Source organism: Mus pahari, chromosome 16 (genome assembly GCF_900095145.1).
Source record: "Mus pahari chromosome 16, PAHARI_EIJ_v1.1, whole genome shotgun sequence".
Taxonomy (NCBI): Eukaryota; Metazoa; Chordata; class Mammalia; order Rodentia; family Muridae; genus Mus; species Mus pahari.
This window is the reverse complement of record NC_034605.1, coordinates 36,136,490-36,157,220: the sequence shown is the minus strand read 5'-3', so window position 1 is coordinate 36,157,220 and position 20,731 is coordinate 36,136,490. Positions and strand designations below refer to the sequence as shown.

The 20,731-nt window shown below is 40.8% G+C and overlaps 1 protein-coding gene across 1 annotated transcript in view; it reads left to right on the top strand.

Moving 5' to 3' along the window:
• The window catches only part of Mylk4 (myosin light chain kinase family member 4), a 68,332-nt gene that overhangs the window by 31,502 nt on the left and 16,099 nt on the right, over positions 1-20,731 (top strand). The window contains exons 2-8 of the mRNA XM_029547290.1: positions 11,657-11,735; positions 12,059-12,479; positions 13,681-13,970; positions 16,116-16,221; positions 18,742-18,835; positions 18,906-19,015; positions 20,294-20,435. Of these exons, the coding sequence (XP_029403150.1) occupies positions 11,657-11,735; positions 12,059-12,479; positions 13,681-13,970; positions 16,116-16,221; positions 18,742-18,835; positions 18,906-19,015; positions 20,294-20,435 (1,242 nt within the window). The remainder of the gene's footprint in view (positions 1-11,656; positions 11,736-12,058; positions 12,480-13,680; positions 13,971-16,115; positions 16,222-18,741; positions 18,836-18,905; positions 19,016-20,293; positions 20,436-20,731) is intronic.

The window sequence follows — 20,731 nt, the reverse complement described above, 5'->3', positions numbered from 1 at the left end:
TAACCTGAATCTCGATGATTCAGTTGGCCAGTGTGCCCCAAGGGTCTCCTGTCTCTGTCCCCTGTGTCTGGCCTTTACATGGTTGCTGGAGATCTGAACTCAAGCCCTCAGGCTTGCATGACAGACATTTTACTGAGACATCTCTTCAGCCTTGACCTTGGATTCTTAGAGGGTAAAAATTATTCACAGATCAGACTCTGCTCCAAATAGTTCTACGAATGAAGGAGGAGTTAATTTAGCTCATAGTTTGGGGGATTATAATTTATGGTCAGGCAACTCCATTGCTTTGGGGATCATGTGAGTGAGGCTGACATATCATGGCAAGGAGCCTGTAGTGGAATGAAATGTATTTTATGCAGAGGAAAGGGCTGACATCCCTCAATCCCTTTGAGGATATACCCCCAGTGACCTAAGACCCGTCACTAAGCCTTGGCTCTTAAAATTTCCACTGCCTCCCAGAAGCACCAAGTTGAAGACTAAACCCCAAGTACATGGCCTGTGAAGAACATTCTACATCTAAACTATAGCAACAAGCCAATTTAGAGAATAAAATATTGATGTAAGATGACTTTTTTGTTTTTGGTACATAAAGTTCAAAATCTTTGGGTTTGGGGATGTCTCAGGGGGTGAAAGTACTTTCTGGGCAAGTCTGAGCACCTGAGTTCAAATTCCCAGCACTCATGTGGCTGCACATAAGTGTTGCATGGGGTGCAGAAAGGAACATTGCTGGGACTGCTGGCCACCAGCCTAGCTCCAAGTTCATTGAAAGACTCTGTGTCAAAGGAATCAGGTGGAAATAACAGGACAGCTGACATCACCTGACCTCCATGCAGGTGTGCACACCCACATGTATAACACACACACACACACACACACACACACACACACACACACCCTTTATAGCATAGCTAAATGTTAGGATTTAGTAATTATTGTTTTAGAGGAATAGAGATATATTTTGAAATGATTGGTGTAGACTTGAAGGCTGGATGAGTTTACCAGGAGGAGTGAGAATAAATGTGCTCACCGTTCATAGATGCCAAGAAGACTAGTCAAGGAGAGGACTGTCAGAGTGTTATGATGGCCAGTGTGGAGAGACGATGGGTATCACAAACAGGAGGCGGACCACAGCAGCCGTGGTCAAAGCATCTTCTACGAGAACGACTACATTGCTTTAACAGCGGATGGCTTGCAAATGGAGGTTAAACTTTATAGATTTTGTTTTAAAAGGTTCCATACCAGAGTTGCTCAGTTAGAAAGAAACCCCATGATACAAGCCATACAGGATAATTTATATAGCTCAGAAGATGAACTCAGCTCTTTCTACAATATAAGGATTCTGCATGGAAGTACCCACTTCCCCTATGGGAACTAGAACTTGTAGTGATAACATGGACTGCAATGTGACAAGCTAAGAGAAGAACGGGGCTTGGACAGAGTCCTGACTAACCCAGAACAGCAGCCCTTGTCAGTAGCTGTGAGCTTCCAGGAACCCTAAGCACTGGGTGATTATCATGGCTGTCAGAGCAAACATGGAGGGCTTGTGTCAAAGTAAATGTAGGTTTTGTTGTTGGATAATTCCTTCTATTTTGGTCACAGGTAAGTCATTTCTTCCCTCTCATACAGTCAAGATGACAAAGGGGAGTTCACTGTGGGGCAAATATGCAAAGTTAAGCCCTGATATGTAAACACCACCTCTTGTATATTCTAAAATTAACTCACAAAACCATTGCAAAAAAGAGTGAAACCACATGTAACTCTCAAAGGCCTCTGCCCGGCCTAAGGCTTACATGCACACTAACACAGAGTGTCTACTTTTGAACATAAAACCTAGGATTTATAACAAATGGAATGTTGCGTTCATGTACTCCAGTCACATTTAGAGATAGAGGTACTTGTGAAACTTCGTTGACTGAGTCTGCAGCAGAATTCTGGTTAATGTCACTGATGCAGTGAGAGCCTAGTCTTACGCCCAAGTGGAGTTCTTTCCTCTTGAGAAGTGGACATGAACTACAGATGCTAAGAAAATAAGTATAGACTGCTTCCTTCATACATTACAGAGACATTCTTAATTAGGAGCCCCTCCATTGGGAAGTCCCTGGAAGGTCTGTGGCAAAGCACCCGAGGAGAACTTTACTGTATCAGAGGCTTCAGCACATGCTCATTGATAGCATCAGGATTTCATCTAATTTCTCAGCCATTCTGTGATTTTATAAAACAGAAGGGACAGTAGAATTACACACATGATATTTTCCCCAAGGCAGCTCTTTCTATGTTGTCTAAGCTAGGCTAGTCCTGAACTGTTGGGCAAAAGTGATCCTCCCTCATTCTCCTAGATAACTGGGACAGTGGGCATAGTATGTCCATACCTGGCTGGGAAGGACTTCAGTATATAAAGACACTTATTTCACACCTATTTAGTGTTAGGCTAGGTAATGTATACAGAAGTTTCATCAGCTGTTATCAAGAAAATAGCTACTGTTTGCTCTTGCCTTCTGGAAAGAATATTCGATAATTACAGTAAACTGAACAGTGGCAGTGACCATGACTAATTGAAACCTCTTCTTTCTCACCAAAGCACTCATGAAATGTCTCTCTGCACTAATGTGCTAACGGAGCTACATGTTGAAGAAGTTGTGTTCAGTGCAGAAATGTGAATAACAAATGAACATTTGCAGTTCATGTTCTGATTTTCATTAGAAGTAAGACATTTGTTGAGAGGGTAGCCAAATGGTGAATTATTTTTAAAAAACCACAGTATGAGTAGAGTTCCAGATGTTAGTGGTGACACAAATATTTGTAGTCTAAGAAGACTATTGTTTTCTATGGAGGTACAGATTGGCAACTTTCTCTACATTAAAGTACTTTTAGACACTTTTATAAGGAGAATCCAAGTTTAAAAAGCTTGTTTCATTATAACTGTATTCTTTGCTCTGGTGGAACCAATGAGTACATACAGACTAACTTTCTACATACAAGGATTCCTGCACCTGTAGCTTCAACCAACTGAAAATTTTGGGGACTTTGGGGACAATTTTCATCAGCTTTGAACATGTACAGACATTGTCATTATTTCACAAGTGGTGAAGTATAACAACCACTCATTCACACATCATTACATGGCACTAAACAGCATCAGAAAGCTATAGATAATTGGAAGCATGTGGAACATGTGTAGTTTCCATATAAGGGCTACACCATTTCATGCAAGAAACTTAACATCTGTGGATTTTAATGCCAACAGAGATCCCAAGACCAGTCTCCTTCAGATACCCCAATGACTATATTCCCAGTTCTCTGGAATTCACTCTTGCATGGCTGCACCAATCTTAATGTTGTTTTTCTCTGAGAACCAATTCTGACAGTCTGTATACCCCCAAATTACTAGAAAGTTCTAAGCATGATATACCCACCATACATTGTCCTTTCCCATCTCCTGCTGGGAGTCCTGGCCATTGTCAGGGTCTGGACACTCAGAGAACCTTATTGATGATATTCCCAGTGTTGGGTTCTCAAATGTGACTCTCTCTGAGCCCAGCAGACAGACAGACAGACCAGCACAGTGTTGTCAGCCATTTTCCCATTCCTGCTGCTTTTCCTGTGAGTTCATGTATGTAAGAGATTAGCTGGTGAGATCTTTAAAGATGATGGCAGCATTAAAAATGATTCATAAGGCTATTATCAATATTTGTATAATTTATTCACACTAGTTTATTATATGGATTTACTAGTTCTATGTTCTCAAATTTTAATGTGCACAGAAATTATCTGAGGACTAGTTGAAATGCAGGTTCTGGGCAGTGGGGGCTAGGATTCTGCTCGCTTTGTTTCTTTGTTTTCCCTCCCTCCCTCCTTCCCTTCCCTCCTTGTGCTGGTGACAGGACCAAGAGGCATGCATGCCAATCACCCAATGTACCTCTTAGCTGCTCTCCTAGCCCTTTATGCATTTCTAAGAGGGTTTCAGGTAATGCTATGGCTGCCAGTCCACAGACCCACATTGAGTAGAAGGTTGCAGACAACTGAAGAGTCAGTGTGTTTAGAACCAATTAGACTTTTAAACTATTTATTTATTTATGTGCAGGCTATGAACTGTGTATGGTCTATGATTCTGTTCTCCCCTTCTACTGTGTGGATTCCAGGGATACAGTTCAAGTCTCTAGGCTTTACCAGCAGAGCCGCTTACCAGCTACCACACACCCACCCCCAGCCATTAGTTCTTATCTAGGCTTTATATTACATATACCAAGTTTAGTAACATTTTGAAAAGCTTTGTAACTTCTCATTGCTTTAAAATGGTAGCCTTCCAAAAGCCATTCTGCTTTGTAGTATATCGTAGCATTTTTTAGCAAGCCATTAAGAGGTTAAGTATTTTGCCCATTTGGTTGAAGTTTAGATCTCTGAGGCCCCTAACATCCAGAGGATGACACGTTCCTGCTACTAGAAGACACTGTGTTCCTACCCAGGCTTTGCCAGCATATGCCACCACAGAGAGCTGGTCTGGGGGAATGGGAGTTGATAGGACAAATGCTTGGGGGTGGGAGACAGGAGGTAGAAGGATAAAATTGAGTCTAAAATAAAATGCACACTGAGAACACCAAGTGAAATGAATAATCTTAAAACTGCAGGGGAAGAAATCAAAAGCTTTTATTGGGTGATGAAAAAACACTGTAAACTTCATGTGCAAATCTTCCAAGATTTAGTCTTGTGTAGTAGAATTTTACATGTAAGACTTGGTCTAACCAAATGCATGTAAAGCAATGAGGATTCCCTTTGAATTTTGTTTCTCACACACCGGCCCACATTCACAATTTCATAAAAGTGGCAGTGCTGGTTTTTGACATGCTCAAGTGTTCTCCTGACACAGAATCCCAAGGAGACCAAAGGATACTATGGTTTATGCTTTTCAGACATACTTTTATATAAAGATCTATAAATCTGTGCCCTGTCTGATGACGTTTCTCCCCATCAGCTTCAGCCCTTCCCTGGCTACTTTTCACACTGTGGCTGTGAAGCAACCAGGAGGTCTTCAGACAAAGGACCAGAGGCACAGTTCGGGATATTGGCTTTTTTATTTTATAGTTCTCCTTAGGTACCCCATAGGTCACTCTGGAAAGGGGATTTGGGGTCCCTACATATTACTGGGACAAGGTGAGAAAGGGGCAGGGTTTTTAGGTACTCTGCCCGGAAGATTGAAGGTGCTCATAGCTTTTATGGGAGTAAGGAATGAGCATCTGTTAAGTAAAATGGGCTTGAGGGACACAAAGGACAAACTGGTGGCTCATAGGGCTGCAGTACATACATTCACACAACTGTGAGTGAGGTTAAGAGGACTTCAGGGTCTGAGACCCACCTCCTCTACTACCAGAGCCAAGAATTTTTTGGAGCAAAAGAAGGCAGATGTGGAGTTGGGGTGGCATGCAGAAGTTATCATCTGAGGGAAACACATAAGGACACTGCATTATCTGTAACTTTAATTTTTCAAATCCTATTTTTAAGGTTGGTTCTCTTGTAGCCCACTACCCACCAGAGGTAGTGGAAAAGAAAGGATACAGAAGAAGTGGACCTGTTTAGAAAGGTTCTTTGGAGCAACTCCTGTCTGTGTTGTCTGTTGACAGTTCAGCTCACGGGCTAACAGGCAGTAGCAGCTCGATCCACTGGCATATACTTTATGGATACACCAGCAGTCCAGTTCAGTTGAGTTAGGATAGCAACGGTGGTGACATGACCTAACAGAGACAGTCAGGTTTCAGCCTTGGCTCAAGTCAGCAGGAGGGACCAGGAGGAGGACCAGGAGGGACATCAGAAGTTCTTGGCTGTGCCTCTCTCGGGGAAGCAAAGATCAGTGAAGACAAGAGACTGACAAGTGCTACACAGCTAGCTATACCAGCAAGCCAAGCTCTGTCTCCGTCACTCCTTTGAGTCCTATTCATACCCTCCAAACATCATGTGTCTTCCACATGTCTTGCCTCAACATGGATCTTGCCTCAGCACATGCATACAATCAGCCCAACTCCACAGAGTTCCAACAAATGGAGCTCAACTACATAATGTAAGGCAGACCAATGCATGTGTGCCATTAGAAAAGTATACTTCATCACATGTCCTTGCACATGTTTGCTTTAGCAGAACATCCTCTCTTCTGTGTCTCCTTCAGTGAAATGTTCCTTCACAAGTCTGCCTGTATCTACTTCAGGAAAAAAACTCCTTCAATTCCAACACAACTGACTCTCCAAAGAACCCTTAAGTTTCCACTTTAATTCTCATTTGGGAGGAGGGAAGTAGAAAGAACTATGAGGAGATGAGGGATGAGTGGGTGAGTGAGAGAACTGGCTGCTCTTCCAAAGGCCCTGGGTTCAATTCCCAGCACCTGCCTGAGACTTACAATGTAACTCCATTTCCAAAGGATCTAATACCCACTCTGGCCTTCTCAGATTCTAGGCACACATGTACTACACACATATGCCCAGGTTAAAATACCCATACACATAAAGCAAAAATAAGTAAATCTTTGGAAAGAAATGTGGATCTTTTTTGTAATATATCTTAGTGTGGGCCAGCCCATCAATCTGGTATAAGATATGTATGACTAAGTACCCAGTGGGACTAAACACTAGGTAAAAATTTATAGTTTACTTGTTTTAAACTGTTTCTTCTTCCTTTCTAAAATTGCCAGAGATAGGCTGGATAACAGCATGGAGGGGAAAATTCATAGCTGTGATCTGTAGCCTGTACGCTAATAAAGGTGGGATAGACACTGGGGGTCCACACTTTGTCCTCTGTGGCCAGCCCCAGCCATTGGTCTTTTAAAACTCCTGCAGACACATTATCCAAGCAGGCTCTGGGCTTTGGACTTGTTTACCATGCATGAGGTCCTAGGTTTAACCTTCAATAAAAGAAAAACAAACAAAAAGAAAGAGAGAGAGGAAGAAAGAAAGAAAGAAAGAAAGAAAGAAAGAAAGAAAGAAAGAAAGAAAGAAAGAAAGAAAGAAAGAAAGAAAGAAAGAAAGAAAAGACCTTTGTCACCAAGGAACAGCCAAAGATGTTTGGACCAACATTGTGCTATGCTGGCTTTTTTTCTGCTGGAGAAGACTGAAGAATGCAGTTTCTTTTCAAAAATTGGAACTTAAATTCCATATTATATTTTTATATATCTTCATTTGACAGATGGTCGAATTAGACTTTGCTGAGCTGGCAGCTTTAACGTCAGACCCATCCAGTCCAGTGTTCATAGTTCTGAACGAAGCACTGTTCCCTGATCTGTGGACACACCCACTGACTTTCATTTTCCAGGTTATTTATTCAGGTGACTGATTCTGCTTGATGCCATCCACAGCTCAGGGAAGAGCCACTCCCTCTGTCCGTTCTGAGGTGAAGACCAACACTTTCCTTCCTAGATTCAGTCAGTGAGACCCTGTCCTAGCTTACCCGATGGCAGACTGTGCTGTGGGAGAGAGAATTCCTCCTGTCTACCAGAGATACAGGGCGTTTCTCTGTTTTATGCACCGGGAAATTGAGGGCATCTTCAGATTAAGAGAAATAGATTTATTTCCAAATGATCTCTAGAAGTGATCTTTCATCAGGCTGGTGAGATGGCTCAGCAGATAAAGTTACTCTCTACCGAGCACCGTGAACTGTACTCCAGCAACTGTCTTCTGACCTCCACGCTCCGTTGTGGCACACACACTGCAAACAAACAATAGACATAAAATGTTAAAATTAATCTTTTATACTCAAATAGGAAAGTGTAGGTTCTTTTATTGTTTTTCTAAAAATTATCCTCTTTATTTTGAGGAATTATTTATTCTCAATTCTCCCACTAAAATTTAACAAACTCATTTTAGATCATTATAACTTTGTTTTTATATTACTACACATTACGTTAAAATGACCAGAAGTTGCTTACCATGGCATTGCCATAGCAACAAGATACAAAGCCACTACTCAAGGCACAGTCTTGGTCATGTTCCATGTGTGATGTTACAAATGTCTTTTCTGAAGCAACTAATCCCCAAATGCAGGGATATAATTGTCATGTAACATTTTGTTCTGAAGCAAAGCAATGGATATGAGTGTCAGGGATGCTCCAAGATGGTCCCCAGGGAAGCCTTGCTTTCTCGTGACGCAGCCTAATAGCAGAACGCTCCCACACTGATAGACCCATTTCTGCAAGTGCTTCTTCCCTTACTGCACCTCGCTTTCCTGGGCATTTTTTAAGAGCCCTAAATCTCTCATTCAAGTGCTAGAGAAACAAAAATAGAAAACTCTGTATCCCAGTTGGAGGACAGTGGCCCCAAAACACAAAACCGAGGGTGGTATTGCGGAGGTCTAGTGGAGTTCCACTTTTACAGTAATGGTTAAAGTTAAATCCATTTTAGAATTGATTTGGGTGTGTGCACACTCTCTCAGAGCAGAAGGGTAGGAGAGGGACTGTGGGGGCAATGGGAGGAGGGGGGCAGTGATGGGATGTAAAGTGAATAAATAAATTAATGGAAGAAAAGGGGTAGTTTTAATTGAATGGAATGAAAGAAGGAGTGGGCACAGGTTGCCCTTGGGGGTTAATTTCCCTTTCGTCATCTCTCACTTCTGAGAGGATTTGAATGTGGTCCTGAAGGCAGATTTGAGGTACGGGACAAAAGGAACTCATGCCCAGGGAGTGGGTGCTCACCAGAGTCCATGGTTGGCTACTATGGCGAATGACATCCCTGTCACTGTAGAGGTGACATGGTGTGGCATGTGTGATAAGCATTGATAATGAATGTGGGCATGCTTATTCTTAGAGACATTTATTATAGTAACTCATAGATTATGTTTGTCCAATTTTATTAATATACATTTTAAGACACGTAAAATCTAAATTTAAAGAGAACTATAAAAGGAATTGGTAGAAACTGGCAATGGTGTCCTTGTGAAAATTCACACACACACACACACACACACACACACACACACATATATATATATATATATATATATATATATATATATATATATATATATGAATAAATGAATTGGAATGAAATGAGCTCTCTTGTTCCTCTCGGGAACCCAGTGAAGGAGCACAGTCCTTCCTCCTGCGGGATGATTGGAACAGTTTTAGGAACGTCTGGTTTAACAGCACTGATCCCGACTACTACGTTCACAGGAAGCAGATGCCATTTCTGGATGACAAATAAGATGTATCTGTAGACCTGTGTCCTGTTTTAGGAACTCCTAGGGAGGAAAGGAGATGCAAAGTGACAAGTCTTTGGAATGAAGGCTCACTAGGTTGCTAGGTGCAGAGAGGAAAAGATACTGCAGCTTATTAGAGATGCTTCAGTTCAAAGTTCCTCTAGATGTCAGTATTACATAGGGAAATGAAACTACAAACAGCCTATGGCAATGAATGGAGGCTTTGCATTATTTAAATGGTAAAGCATCTGTGATACATAATTACAATACATCCTGCTTGGTGACTGGCTTCTGTGCCCTCAGCACTGACAGTGTCTTACAGACTCTGTCTGAACAGTGTGGACACAGCATGCTCACATTTGCCAGCGGATAGTCATGGCCTGACTGGTTCTGCAGTTATATAGCCAAACTCTTACTTGTATATATTTTGATGGGTTGGAATAAACACACCAGGTTTTCATCATTACTAAGCTAATTTTTGCTCTCACAGTAACACTTATGTTAAAACCCAAAGCATGGTGCCTACCAATACTCCAGACATATTCATTTCAGAAGAGAAATTGTCAAGAGGCAAATATAAAACGCCACCTACACAATTTGTTAAACTGCTCTATTTGGCTTTTCAGAATTAAAATTATCTCTTTCTCCCCTCTTCCGTGTTAATTCTAATCTTTTAACTAATGAACACATATATCTTCCTTGCTGTGCTAAAGCTTTTATTTTATGGCCCCAACTGTTACTCTTTTTATTCTATGGTGCCTACTCTGTGGTAGACCCCAAACAATGCTAACTGTATAGGTTGACTAAAATCCCTTTCTATACCAGAAAAATAGTACAGAATATGCTGTCATTATAGTACAGACCAAACAGAGAAATGAATTAGAATCCTGACTTAATTATAAAAATGTGGTTGATAGTCTCGAAGTTTCTAAGAATCACAAGTGAGTTAACCATGCAAAGTGCATCCACGAATTTCTCACAGACTGTCTGTTCCCAGTACTTGTTAGCTATCATTACCATCTTCATCATCATTATCACCATCATCACGACCATACTTGCATCATCATCATCTTCGTTTATATTACCACCATTACATCACCACCTCTGCTGCTGCTGCCACCACTGTCACCATCATCACTTTGTGATGTCTCTGGTCTGAGCACTATGCCCGTAATAAACTCACCATCTAGTAGGAAATAGATTATCAAAAACAGTTTGGTGAAATGTTACAAGGGACTCTAGTATTATGTAAGTACCAACTTCTGTGCCCATATACAGAAAAAGCAACTGGCTTCACCCAAGGAAATTGACTTTTTTCCCCTGCCATCTCTGTATTTGCACTTAAAAGTAAGAGGTTTTCTGTAGCTTTGATCTCCAACCCTGGCTTTCTATAAATGTACTAAATGTGCCTCTGTGTTATGAGTTGCCCATTTGGAAAAAGGAAGCTTTCTGAATTATAAAAGTATTTGCAATTTGTCTTAATTCCTACTTGCTGTACTTTTGTGATATTTCATATTTGCAGAACTCCTAGGGCAAATCATATAAGAGGAGGGACTGATTTCCTATGGCTTCATATGATTTTTATCAATTTATAATGTATAGCTTAGAACTTGTGTATATTAGGCTAATGTTCACCCATCACATGGTATGTGAAACGGTTTGTTAAGCTAACCCAGGGAAGCTAGGATTGTGAGAACATTTAACTGCTTGGGAGAAAGGCATCATCTATGGGATGGAGATGCCCACTGTTGTGAATCTCACTGTCTTCATGTCTTCATAGTTTAGAAAACTCACTCACATATATTCTATGATTTTTATTCAATTTATATGTGAGCCAAACCAAGACAACTAAAGTGGAGGTCAAGAGTGGCCAACACATTACCCATACCCTTTAATGAAGTAATGAAGCTGAGCTATCTTCTACACACCATGACAGAGTTACAGTTTCTTTGAAAACAGTGAGCTCATTTTCATTGATATTGCTGTATACAGGGTTCCATTAATTCAGATTATTTTATACTTTATATGACTATCAGTTTCTGTGCCTTTGCCATCCGTGGTTGAATTATATAATATATTAGTTTCAACTTGGAAAAAAAAAATTCCCTTTACCCCTGAGGAAGGTTAGTAATCTTTGGAGACATTTTGATTTGTTAATATTATATTTAATTAACAACATTTAAGATAGATAAGAATAGGGTTGAGATATTTTTGCACAACAGGTAAATATAGTCAGTAATACTATATTATGCACTGTAAAACTAATTAAGAAATTAAATCTTAATTGTTAGAAGTCCGTTCTTTTGGCTCTCACTTCTGGAAGGCAGATTTCTTCTGGTGCTGGTTGGGAGAGGCCAGGTATAATGTTAAACATCATTGTGCTATGATGCTCTTCACATGAAGAACTGGATAGCCTGTGTTGATAGTGCTGAAGCTAAGCAGTGTGTACACTGTTGGTAACCTCAATTGCTTGTTTGTGCACCCACAGGCTGAGGAAAATGTGTGGTCCAACCGTGCACTTGACGAAAGGACAATTGTCAAAGGAGGAAGGACATCAGCCCTCACAGGTAACATCCTAGGAGATTTATTAGTTATGGAGAAAGTTCTGTTATACTCTTATTAAGAGGCAATCACACATTCCTGAATCCTGTAGAAAGGAGTGCTGTTTTATTAATATCTTTATCTGGCTGGGTTTGGCCATAACCATGACAAATAAAATATTTTGACGTGCAGTTATCAGTCAGCTGGGCATAGTTTATCATGCTTTGCTTCTGAAAGCTTAAATCTAATGTTAAAAGGGGGCCAGGAGAGAGGTGCCATTAAATAAAGCCAAAATTAAAGTGACCATGTGCATTCTTCGTTAAAATGTTTTGTGTTCCGTGACTTCTAGAGAAATCTGACCAGAAAGACCAGTTCTCTTCCTTGAAAGAAAAGATTATCAAACTCAACAAGAAAAATGCAGAGAAAACCAGTGCCTCAGAAGTGCAGAGGAATTGTGTCATATGTCACGTGGAAAGGCAAGACAAGATAGAATTTGTTCAGAGGAATTCCACAGAGCTAAGAGAGAATGCGGGTGCAAAAGATGCTCCATGCATAGAAAGTCCGGAGAAACAAGAAAGCAGCAACCTGGGAGAAAAACAAGACACTGAAGATAACAATGGAGGGGACAATGGAATTTCTTCTAAGGAAGACTCCAGAGGAGTAGAAGCTGAGAACAGAGCTTCAACAGCTGCACATGGAGCAGTGCTAGACCAACACTCAACTGAAAGCCAGCACGCTGAGGACATGAATGGTGGCCCATCCCATGAAAGGTAGTGTTGCAGTAATGCACATCCGCGGTTGGTATGTCTTACCGCTCTATGTGCTGTGATATTTGAGGCCATTCTGAAAGAAAAATGAAGACAGTTTTAAGGGTAATATTTAGAACCCACTCTATATTGCTTTGATTTTTTTTCATGGCTACATTTTGCTATTATTCTGATATTTCTCTTTCTTCTTGCCAATATTTTCAGTTATTTCTCTTCTTCCTCCCCTCCCTTCTTTTCTCCCCTTCTTTCCTTCCTCCCTTTCTCCATCCCTCAGCCCCTTTCTCCCTTCTTTCCTTGCTTCTCTCCATTGGGGATGGAGCTCAGGGCCTTGCTCAGGGCCTCCATGAGCTCAATCTGATTGTTTCTAAGTCTTAACACCAATACCAAGATCACCATTTTTAATATCTCCAGCAATAAGTACTCTTTAGAAGTCAAGTTGAAAATGTTCTGCCATTTAAAAAATAAAGAAAAAAATATCCTCTCTAAAGCTAAGAATTAAATGATTATGTTGAGCTGTAAATTAACAACCCAACCTGAAAGCGTTGGCCTAATCCATGCAATGGTGGTTTCTTCCCTTGTATTATAGGTAGTAGATAATTGACTAAATTTCTTTCTTAAAACTAAAATTATGAAGTGTAAAGTACAAATTCAGGAATTTATGTATCCAATTAAACTTAGCTGCTCTAAATATGATGACTGTGTGTTTGGAATAAAGAGTATGCACCTCTGAAGTCTTTAAGACATGATTATTACTTTAGTACAAAGCATTTGAAATTAAACTTGAAGAAATCTAATTGTCAATATAATAAATGCAGATTGTTATTGAAGTCCATCACTACAAGTTGTGCTCAGAAAGACCTGTACCTGCCAAACATGCTAATTAAGATAATTCTTCCACCAATAATGGCTCTTCCGTGGCTGTCAATCTTGAGAGGTTATTGCTTCTTGTCTATACTTTTTTTTCTTTTATTAAGTTTCATAAATGACCACTTTAGGGCTCATAGTTGGGTCCTTGGAAGACTCTCTGTGTCTGAATCTACTTAGATTTGATGTCCTCAACTGCTGGACTGGTTGTCTCCATGTCACAGAGCACATTGTCTTCCCCAGACACTGTCATGAGAAAGTGTTGGTTCCCAAAGCATTTTGACAATCTGAACATTTTCCCTTGAGTCTTTGTAAACTGCAAATGTATTCTATTTTCCAGGTGCATCAGTAATCTAAAGACCATTTCTACACCAGGAATCCTTGGAAATTCAGCATCAGGATCCACTTTCCAGAATGCTGAGCAGACAGAGTCTACTGGCAGCAGTAAGCGCAGGGTGGCAGAGGAGTGCTTCCTGAGTGAGGATAACAAAAAGAGCAGAATAGATGTAGTGAGAACAGAGGAAGAGCCCACGGCTAGGACAGAGGAAACCAGACAAGCCAGAAGCCTGGATAATAAACTCCAGGATGGAATGACCACCTCTAGAGAGCAAGACCTGGAGGTCCCACTGGGTAGGAAATGCCTTTTGTTCTGGACTTTTAAAGCTTCCTAACAATCCCAGCAAGGATTCAAACTTAACTTCTCTTATCCTAACAGCTTTATGGAGACATATACCATATTAATGTTATTATTATGTTTAACATATGTTTAACTTAAACAATCTTTGCATAGGCAAGAGAAACAGTCCTGTCTGTCTGTCTGTCTGTCTGCCTGTCTATCTATCTATCTATCTATCTATCTATCTATCTATCTATCTATCTATCTATCTACAATCTATCATCTATTATCTATTTTAGGTATGCATGAATATTAGGATATATATATATATATATATATATAGCCTATAAATATATGTGCTCAGGGTGTGCACCTGTATAGTGTAGAGGCCAGAGAAGGGCATCATGTGTCCTCATTTCCCACCATATTCCATTGAGACTGAAGCTTGTGTCCATAACATTAGGTTACATTGCTAGGCTTTTACTTGGATCCTAAGGATCCAAACTCAGGTCTTTAGGCGTGCACACAAAGCTCTCTTACCTGCTGAGATGTCTTCCCAGCCTGAATTAAATCTGAAGCATGAATGCTTCCTGAAGAATTCTCTCATAATCCTTCCAGGTATATTTATGGCATGAGAGGTAAATGTTTACATCAAATTAAATTCCAAGAGATTTGTGTTATCTGAATGTAAAAATGCTGAAGTTATTAAACATATTTAATATTACTATTTAGTATATACTTAGAATAAGATAAGTGCTCAGGGAATACTTATTGATAAATGCCAAGTTTAAATAACTTAGTTGTTTTGGAGCCAGACAATAGTAACTCACACCTGTTTTTTAAAATTATTTTATTTATTTACCTGCTAAATGCTGCCACCTTTCCATTTCCCCTTGCAGTTCTTCCCCCTTTGATTCTCCTTTGACTCTGAGAGGGTGCCCCTATTCAGATATCCCCCCCCCCTTACACTGTGGCATCAAGTCTTGACAGGATTAGGTGCATTTTCTCCCACTGAGGCCAAACAAGACAGCCCTCTGCCACATATGTGTCAGGTTCTTGAACCTCTTTGGTTGAGTAACTCACACCTTTAATTCCAGCATTCAGGGGTCAGAGGTGGATTTCTGAGTTCCAGGACATCCAAGGCTACACAGAGAAATCCTGTCTTTAAAAAACAAAACAAAACAAAAACAAACAAAAAAAAAACCAAAAAAACAAAGACAAAGACAAAACAAAATTGAATGAATGAATTAGTTAATAAAATAAAGAACATAGCTGTTTCCACTCCCCTCTCTTTATACCCTTGCTGAATGTATGCAGTAGCTGTTTTAATAATTAAATGGGGATGAGCAAATTCATGAACAGCAATGGTCATGGGAAAATGTGGAGACCGTTAGGAGAAATATTATTGAGTAGCTATTTATGTTAGGATTCATGTTGATGTGGACTATCACTTAAATATACATGGTAGAAGGTAGAAAGTGGGAAAATTTGGATAGCTGTAGAATATAAGTTACATAGTTTTATTGGGTGTTTTATTTCCATTCAGCCAGCAAAAATTCAACTCTGCACTTAAAATGCCACTGAAATAAAGACTAAGACATTTTACAAGAGTCATATACAATATCAAATATTTCAGTGACATAAGGAAATAATTCATGTTTCTCCCCTTTCCTCTATGCTTTAATTAAAATATGAATTATACAGGGTCATTTTCCAAAAAGATGGATCAATTAATTTCTCATGGTCAAATGAAAAATAGTCCCGGGCCTGGAAGCATACAAGAAAAAATAATTGAAGTGCTGGAGATCAGAGCAAGAATCTCGTCCATGCTAGGAGAGTATGTCACTGAACATCAGCTCCAGCCCCAGAAATATGACTGCCTTGGAACTTCATATTTCTTGCTGTTTTGCATTGTCTAAAAGTGACCCCAAAAAGTCTATGAATGGCATTTCTTTTCAAAGGCACCAGATAATATATTCTTGAGTTAAAGTCCATTCATACAAGAAGTGGAATTTTATATCTAGTGTCATTAGGAGTAAGACAGGTAACCGATTGTATTTCAGTTTTACATGAGCAGATTTTTACTCTGAGACATGCTGCCTGGTGCAGAAAGGAGGGTAGACTTCTTGATGAATAGCCCCTCTCTTCTCTTCTTATAGATGATGTCCCTGCTCCTGCCGCCCCATTTGATCATCGGATTGTACTGGCCAAACATGCTGCAGTCGACAGTCTGTACACCGTGAGCAAATCTGAGATCCTAGGAGGGTGAGTGAGGCTCTGCTTGGACAGCCACCCCTCAGCAAAATCAGGGAGCCTTCCCGAGGCTGAGCGCAAGATGAAGAAATGTTTGCTGGTCTCAACTTGAGATCTGAAAACACTAAGAACAGACATTTCAAGAGGTTTTAACCATTTTTGAAAAATGTCACCAGTCCCATAAGGTTGGCATGGTGACTATACTTCTCATTTAACATCGACTTTATTTGCCATGTCATAAAGTCTGAGAGTAGGAAAAACCCAGTGTGACTTGCCAGAAGGTTCAGGAACTGCCTAAAGCCAGGTTTATCTCCTAGAAGGTGAAATGCATCAGATCCATGCCTTTGCAGTGCCATGGAGTTCATCTTTCTCTCATTCCTGCTGGTTTTTCATTCCTGCTGCTTTATTTAGCTTTAATTGCTATTTCTACCAAGTACAGAATACTAGTTAGTAGTAGACATATTAGTAGTGAAGTACTCATTATGAAGTAGCTTATCTTTTACTTGGAGGAGACACTGAAACAGGCCAAATACCACTGGATTCTCAACAGTTTTCTTTGATTCATCTTCTTCTCTTGGGTGTTAGGGTACTTCTATGTTAATGCTGTCATTTGGGTTTAAAAAAATATCCCACCCAATGTGTATAAGAGACTATAGGTTACTCCATAGCATTATTGGAAGATGATGGCATCTTTAGGAAGTGAGGTGTATCTGAATGAAATTAGACAACCAGTCCTGGAAGGGAGAAATAGAAACTGGATTCTCATCCTTTTCTACCCTTTGCTTCCTGGCTGCCTTGATGTGCGCAGCTCTTCTGCTGCTGTGATGTGCTGTGCTGCTGCAGGCCCAAAGCACCAGGGCTGGGTGACCGTAGGCTGAACCCTCTGAACCCAGGAGTCAAAACAAACCTTCCTTCCCTTAGGCTAACTTGTGTATACCTCGTGTCTGTGTTCAGCTAGCATGAGTCTGGTGTTCCAGCATGGATCTTATGTGGTAGCCTCAGTATCAAGGTCCTTCTAGAATAAGTCATGTGAGAGCCTTAGCATGGAAAGATCACTGGAGTCAGACAGTGAAGGGACATCACTGCTGAGCAGGCTCTTCTAGGATTAGTGCTAATGAGAGAAAAAGACATTTTCTTATTCATGGATACATGGGAAGTACTTGTGCCTATATTCACATGTGCCAGCACAGAGGGCCACTATAGTGAGTGTTGGAATCTAAGCAGTCACTTATGTACACTCATAGTAGTGCAAAGTAATTTTGGGTGCTACTACCCCTGTACATCAAGCACAATCACACTCATCTCCGCAGGTGACAGGAATATGGTCTTTTTCTGGTTCTCTATGTTGTTATGGAAGATTCCCTTTTACTCTCTGCCATGAAAGCCACTGTGCACAGAGCAGAGACCTATGTCCTACCTTGCTTTATGAAATAAGCATTAAGGGAAGCAAGTCAAGTTTCCCTTGCGTATGCACTTCTGAATACAGTTACATAAGAGAGAAGCTATAATATTCTGTTTTCTATGATAATGAAATGTTGGGTACTTTGTGATGACCCAAAGTTGGTCAGTCTACGGTTCTGGAGAATTAGTGGTGTGTTACCAGCATCACTTAGTTAGGGTGAAGAGCCCGTTTGCTGAATCACATCATAGTAAATCATAGAAAGAGAGACAGAGAGAGACACAGAGAACTAGAAAGCAGGAAAGAGAAGAAGGGAGAAGACAGGGAAGAGAGAGAGGAAGAAAAGGAGGGAGGGAGACAGACAGACAGACAGAGATAGAAAGAGAATGAATCATATAGAACAGGAAGTCATAGAGTAATTGGAATTTGCTTTGTAACTACTCTTTCTTGACAAATAACTAGAGCACAATAATAACTATATCAGTTCATTCCAAAAACTTCTAGTGACACAATTATTTACCAATAGGTCCTGGTTTTTAAAGACTCAATGCAACTATCAATACCTCTGTTCTGAGGACTCAATTTCTATCACTTGAACCTCTGGGGACACAGCTAAACCATGTCCATAGAAGCAGCTATCTTATAAAGTATTAAGTTGATATCTAAGCTAACATAAAAGTCTTCACTGGGGACTCATTGGCTACAATATGTACTTTTGATTTTATGATTCTATGTGTAAATATCCCTGACCCATAAGTTGTATTGTTCATATGCTTAAAAATTCCAATTTTCTACATTTTTATGTATTCAGAAAGTTTTTTTTAATTATCTACACTAGTAGTTTTCAAATTTTAGTATGCCCAGGACTCAGCTGAATGAACTCTGGGGCTTTGCCTTCCTTCATGAATAGGACAGATGCCAAGCCCTGGAACAGTATTTTAAATGTTCCATCTATGAGAGGGACGTAGGCCACCCATAGAACTCACCTTAGCCAATGCTGTTCTAGATACACTAGATGTACTTGTAGGCTTGCTCGCTCAAGTTGCCTAGGCAACTCATACTGTCCACCTGGCAGTGGCTGATACAGGCCCTGCAGACTACAGTGCCTAACTGAACCGTCTCTTCTTTGGCAGGGGGCGTTTTGGCCAGGTACATAAGTGTGAAGAGAAAGCAACAGGCCTGAAGCTGGCTGCTAAAATCATTAAGACTAGAGGTGCAAAGGACAAGGTAAGGCGGTGGGAGGTGAGCCTCTAACCTGGACCAGTCTTCACCGCACTGACTCTTCCCTTCTCCTCAGGAAGATGTGAAGAACGAGATCAGTGTCATGAACCAGCTGGACCATGTGAACCTCATTCAGCTCTATGATGCCTTTGAGTCCAAGCATGACATCATCCTTGTCATGGAGTAGTAGGTGTCCTCTTCTACCCATCCACCTCCCACACCTTCTGCACATAGCACTCATGACTCAGCCAGAACCACGGATCTGAGCTGCCAGAGATGTGAGATCTTGCCAGGGTCAGAAAGGAAATTGCTATTAAGTGTAATCTTCCAATGTGACTCACTGATGAGACACAGCAGGGCCAAATGGATGTGGCCTGTATCTAAACTGTGTCACAAACCAAGGCTGGACTTTATCCCGGGCAGTCTAGGAGAAAGCGCTTTGTGAGCTTTGTTTCCCTCAACAGTTATTTCCCTTCTCCTCAAGAACATGTTCTAAAGCCTTTAGCGGATGACTGAGATTGGGAACGGTACTGAGCCTATAAGTACTTAAATAACCATGGTAAATATGAGCTTATAAGTTAGGAGCTCATCATAAAACGAAACAATTATGACAATATACGTTGTGTGGATTTGGTCTCTATTTCAGAATATCTTTTTTACGCTGATCACAGGTAACCATGAGTGGCTGAAACCTAGCAAAAACAAGCTGTACACGAGGGGTGGTTAATTATTCATGAACGTAAAGCACATGCCAGCCCCTGAGACTAGGCTAAGCAGCTTCATTTCAGAAGCACTTTTGTAAAGATTCAATCAGCTCAGGTGGGAGGTAGACCGCCTGCCTAGTGTGTGCGATGCCCTAGTTTCCATCCAAGCCCACCAGTGACCACCAGCACGCCCACCACAAAATGCAAGTAACTCTAGTTCTGACAGACATGGAAACCCAGTTCACTTTTTATTTCAGTATTTAAAACTGTGAGTTTTATTTGCCATGGTATAGAAGGCATTTGGAAAATGTAAGTATCCAGAATCTGCTACATAAAAGCATTTTGCCATTACACTTAATCTAAGAACTCAAACTGCGAAGGCTGTGTCTCACTTTCTGTTAACACTGGAATCCCACCTCAGAGGGTCCTTGAGACCTCTTCATCCCAAATATCTGCTAAGTGATAGACATGGACTCCCCTAGTGCTGCAGCCACCAGTGACAGGGACTTTGAGACTTGTGTTATGTGACATTGAAGATCATATGCACATAAGGTGTACCGAAGGTATCCAACAAAAGACTCATGTAACCCATATGGCAAAGAAGGGAAGGATATAACTGCGCATGTGTGCATGGACACACACACACACACACACACACACACCTATGAAAGGGCTATAGGAACTTGGGCAGCAATTGAGCACAAGAAAAGCATGTGGAGTTTAGAGAGTCAGGACTGAGTTTCACCTCTTCCCTCTGCAGTGTGGAGGGTGGGGAGCTGTTTGATCGCATCATTGATGAAAACTGCAGCTTGACAGAGCTGGACACCATCCTGTTCATGAAGCAGATCTGTGAGGGGATACGGTACATGCACCAGATGTACATCCTCCACTTGGATCTCAAGGTAGAACATGTTTTCATCCTGTGAACTGCAAACCCTTGTTAGCTCCTCTGTCATGCTATTTGGGGGAACCTGTGAAATACGAAATACAATGTACCAGCTTTGAAAAGTTGTATTGTCTCTGGTCATGTTTTCAGGAATTAGGAATAACCTGGGTCTGTTTCTGTCTCTCTCCTCTGTCTCTCTCTGTGTGTCTCTGTCTCTGTCTCTGTCTCTCTCTCTCTCTCTGTCTCTCTCTCTCTTTTTCTCTCTCAGCTGTCTTGCTTCTTCACCTAGCCTAGTCATGGCCTTCTGGGCTC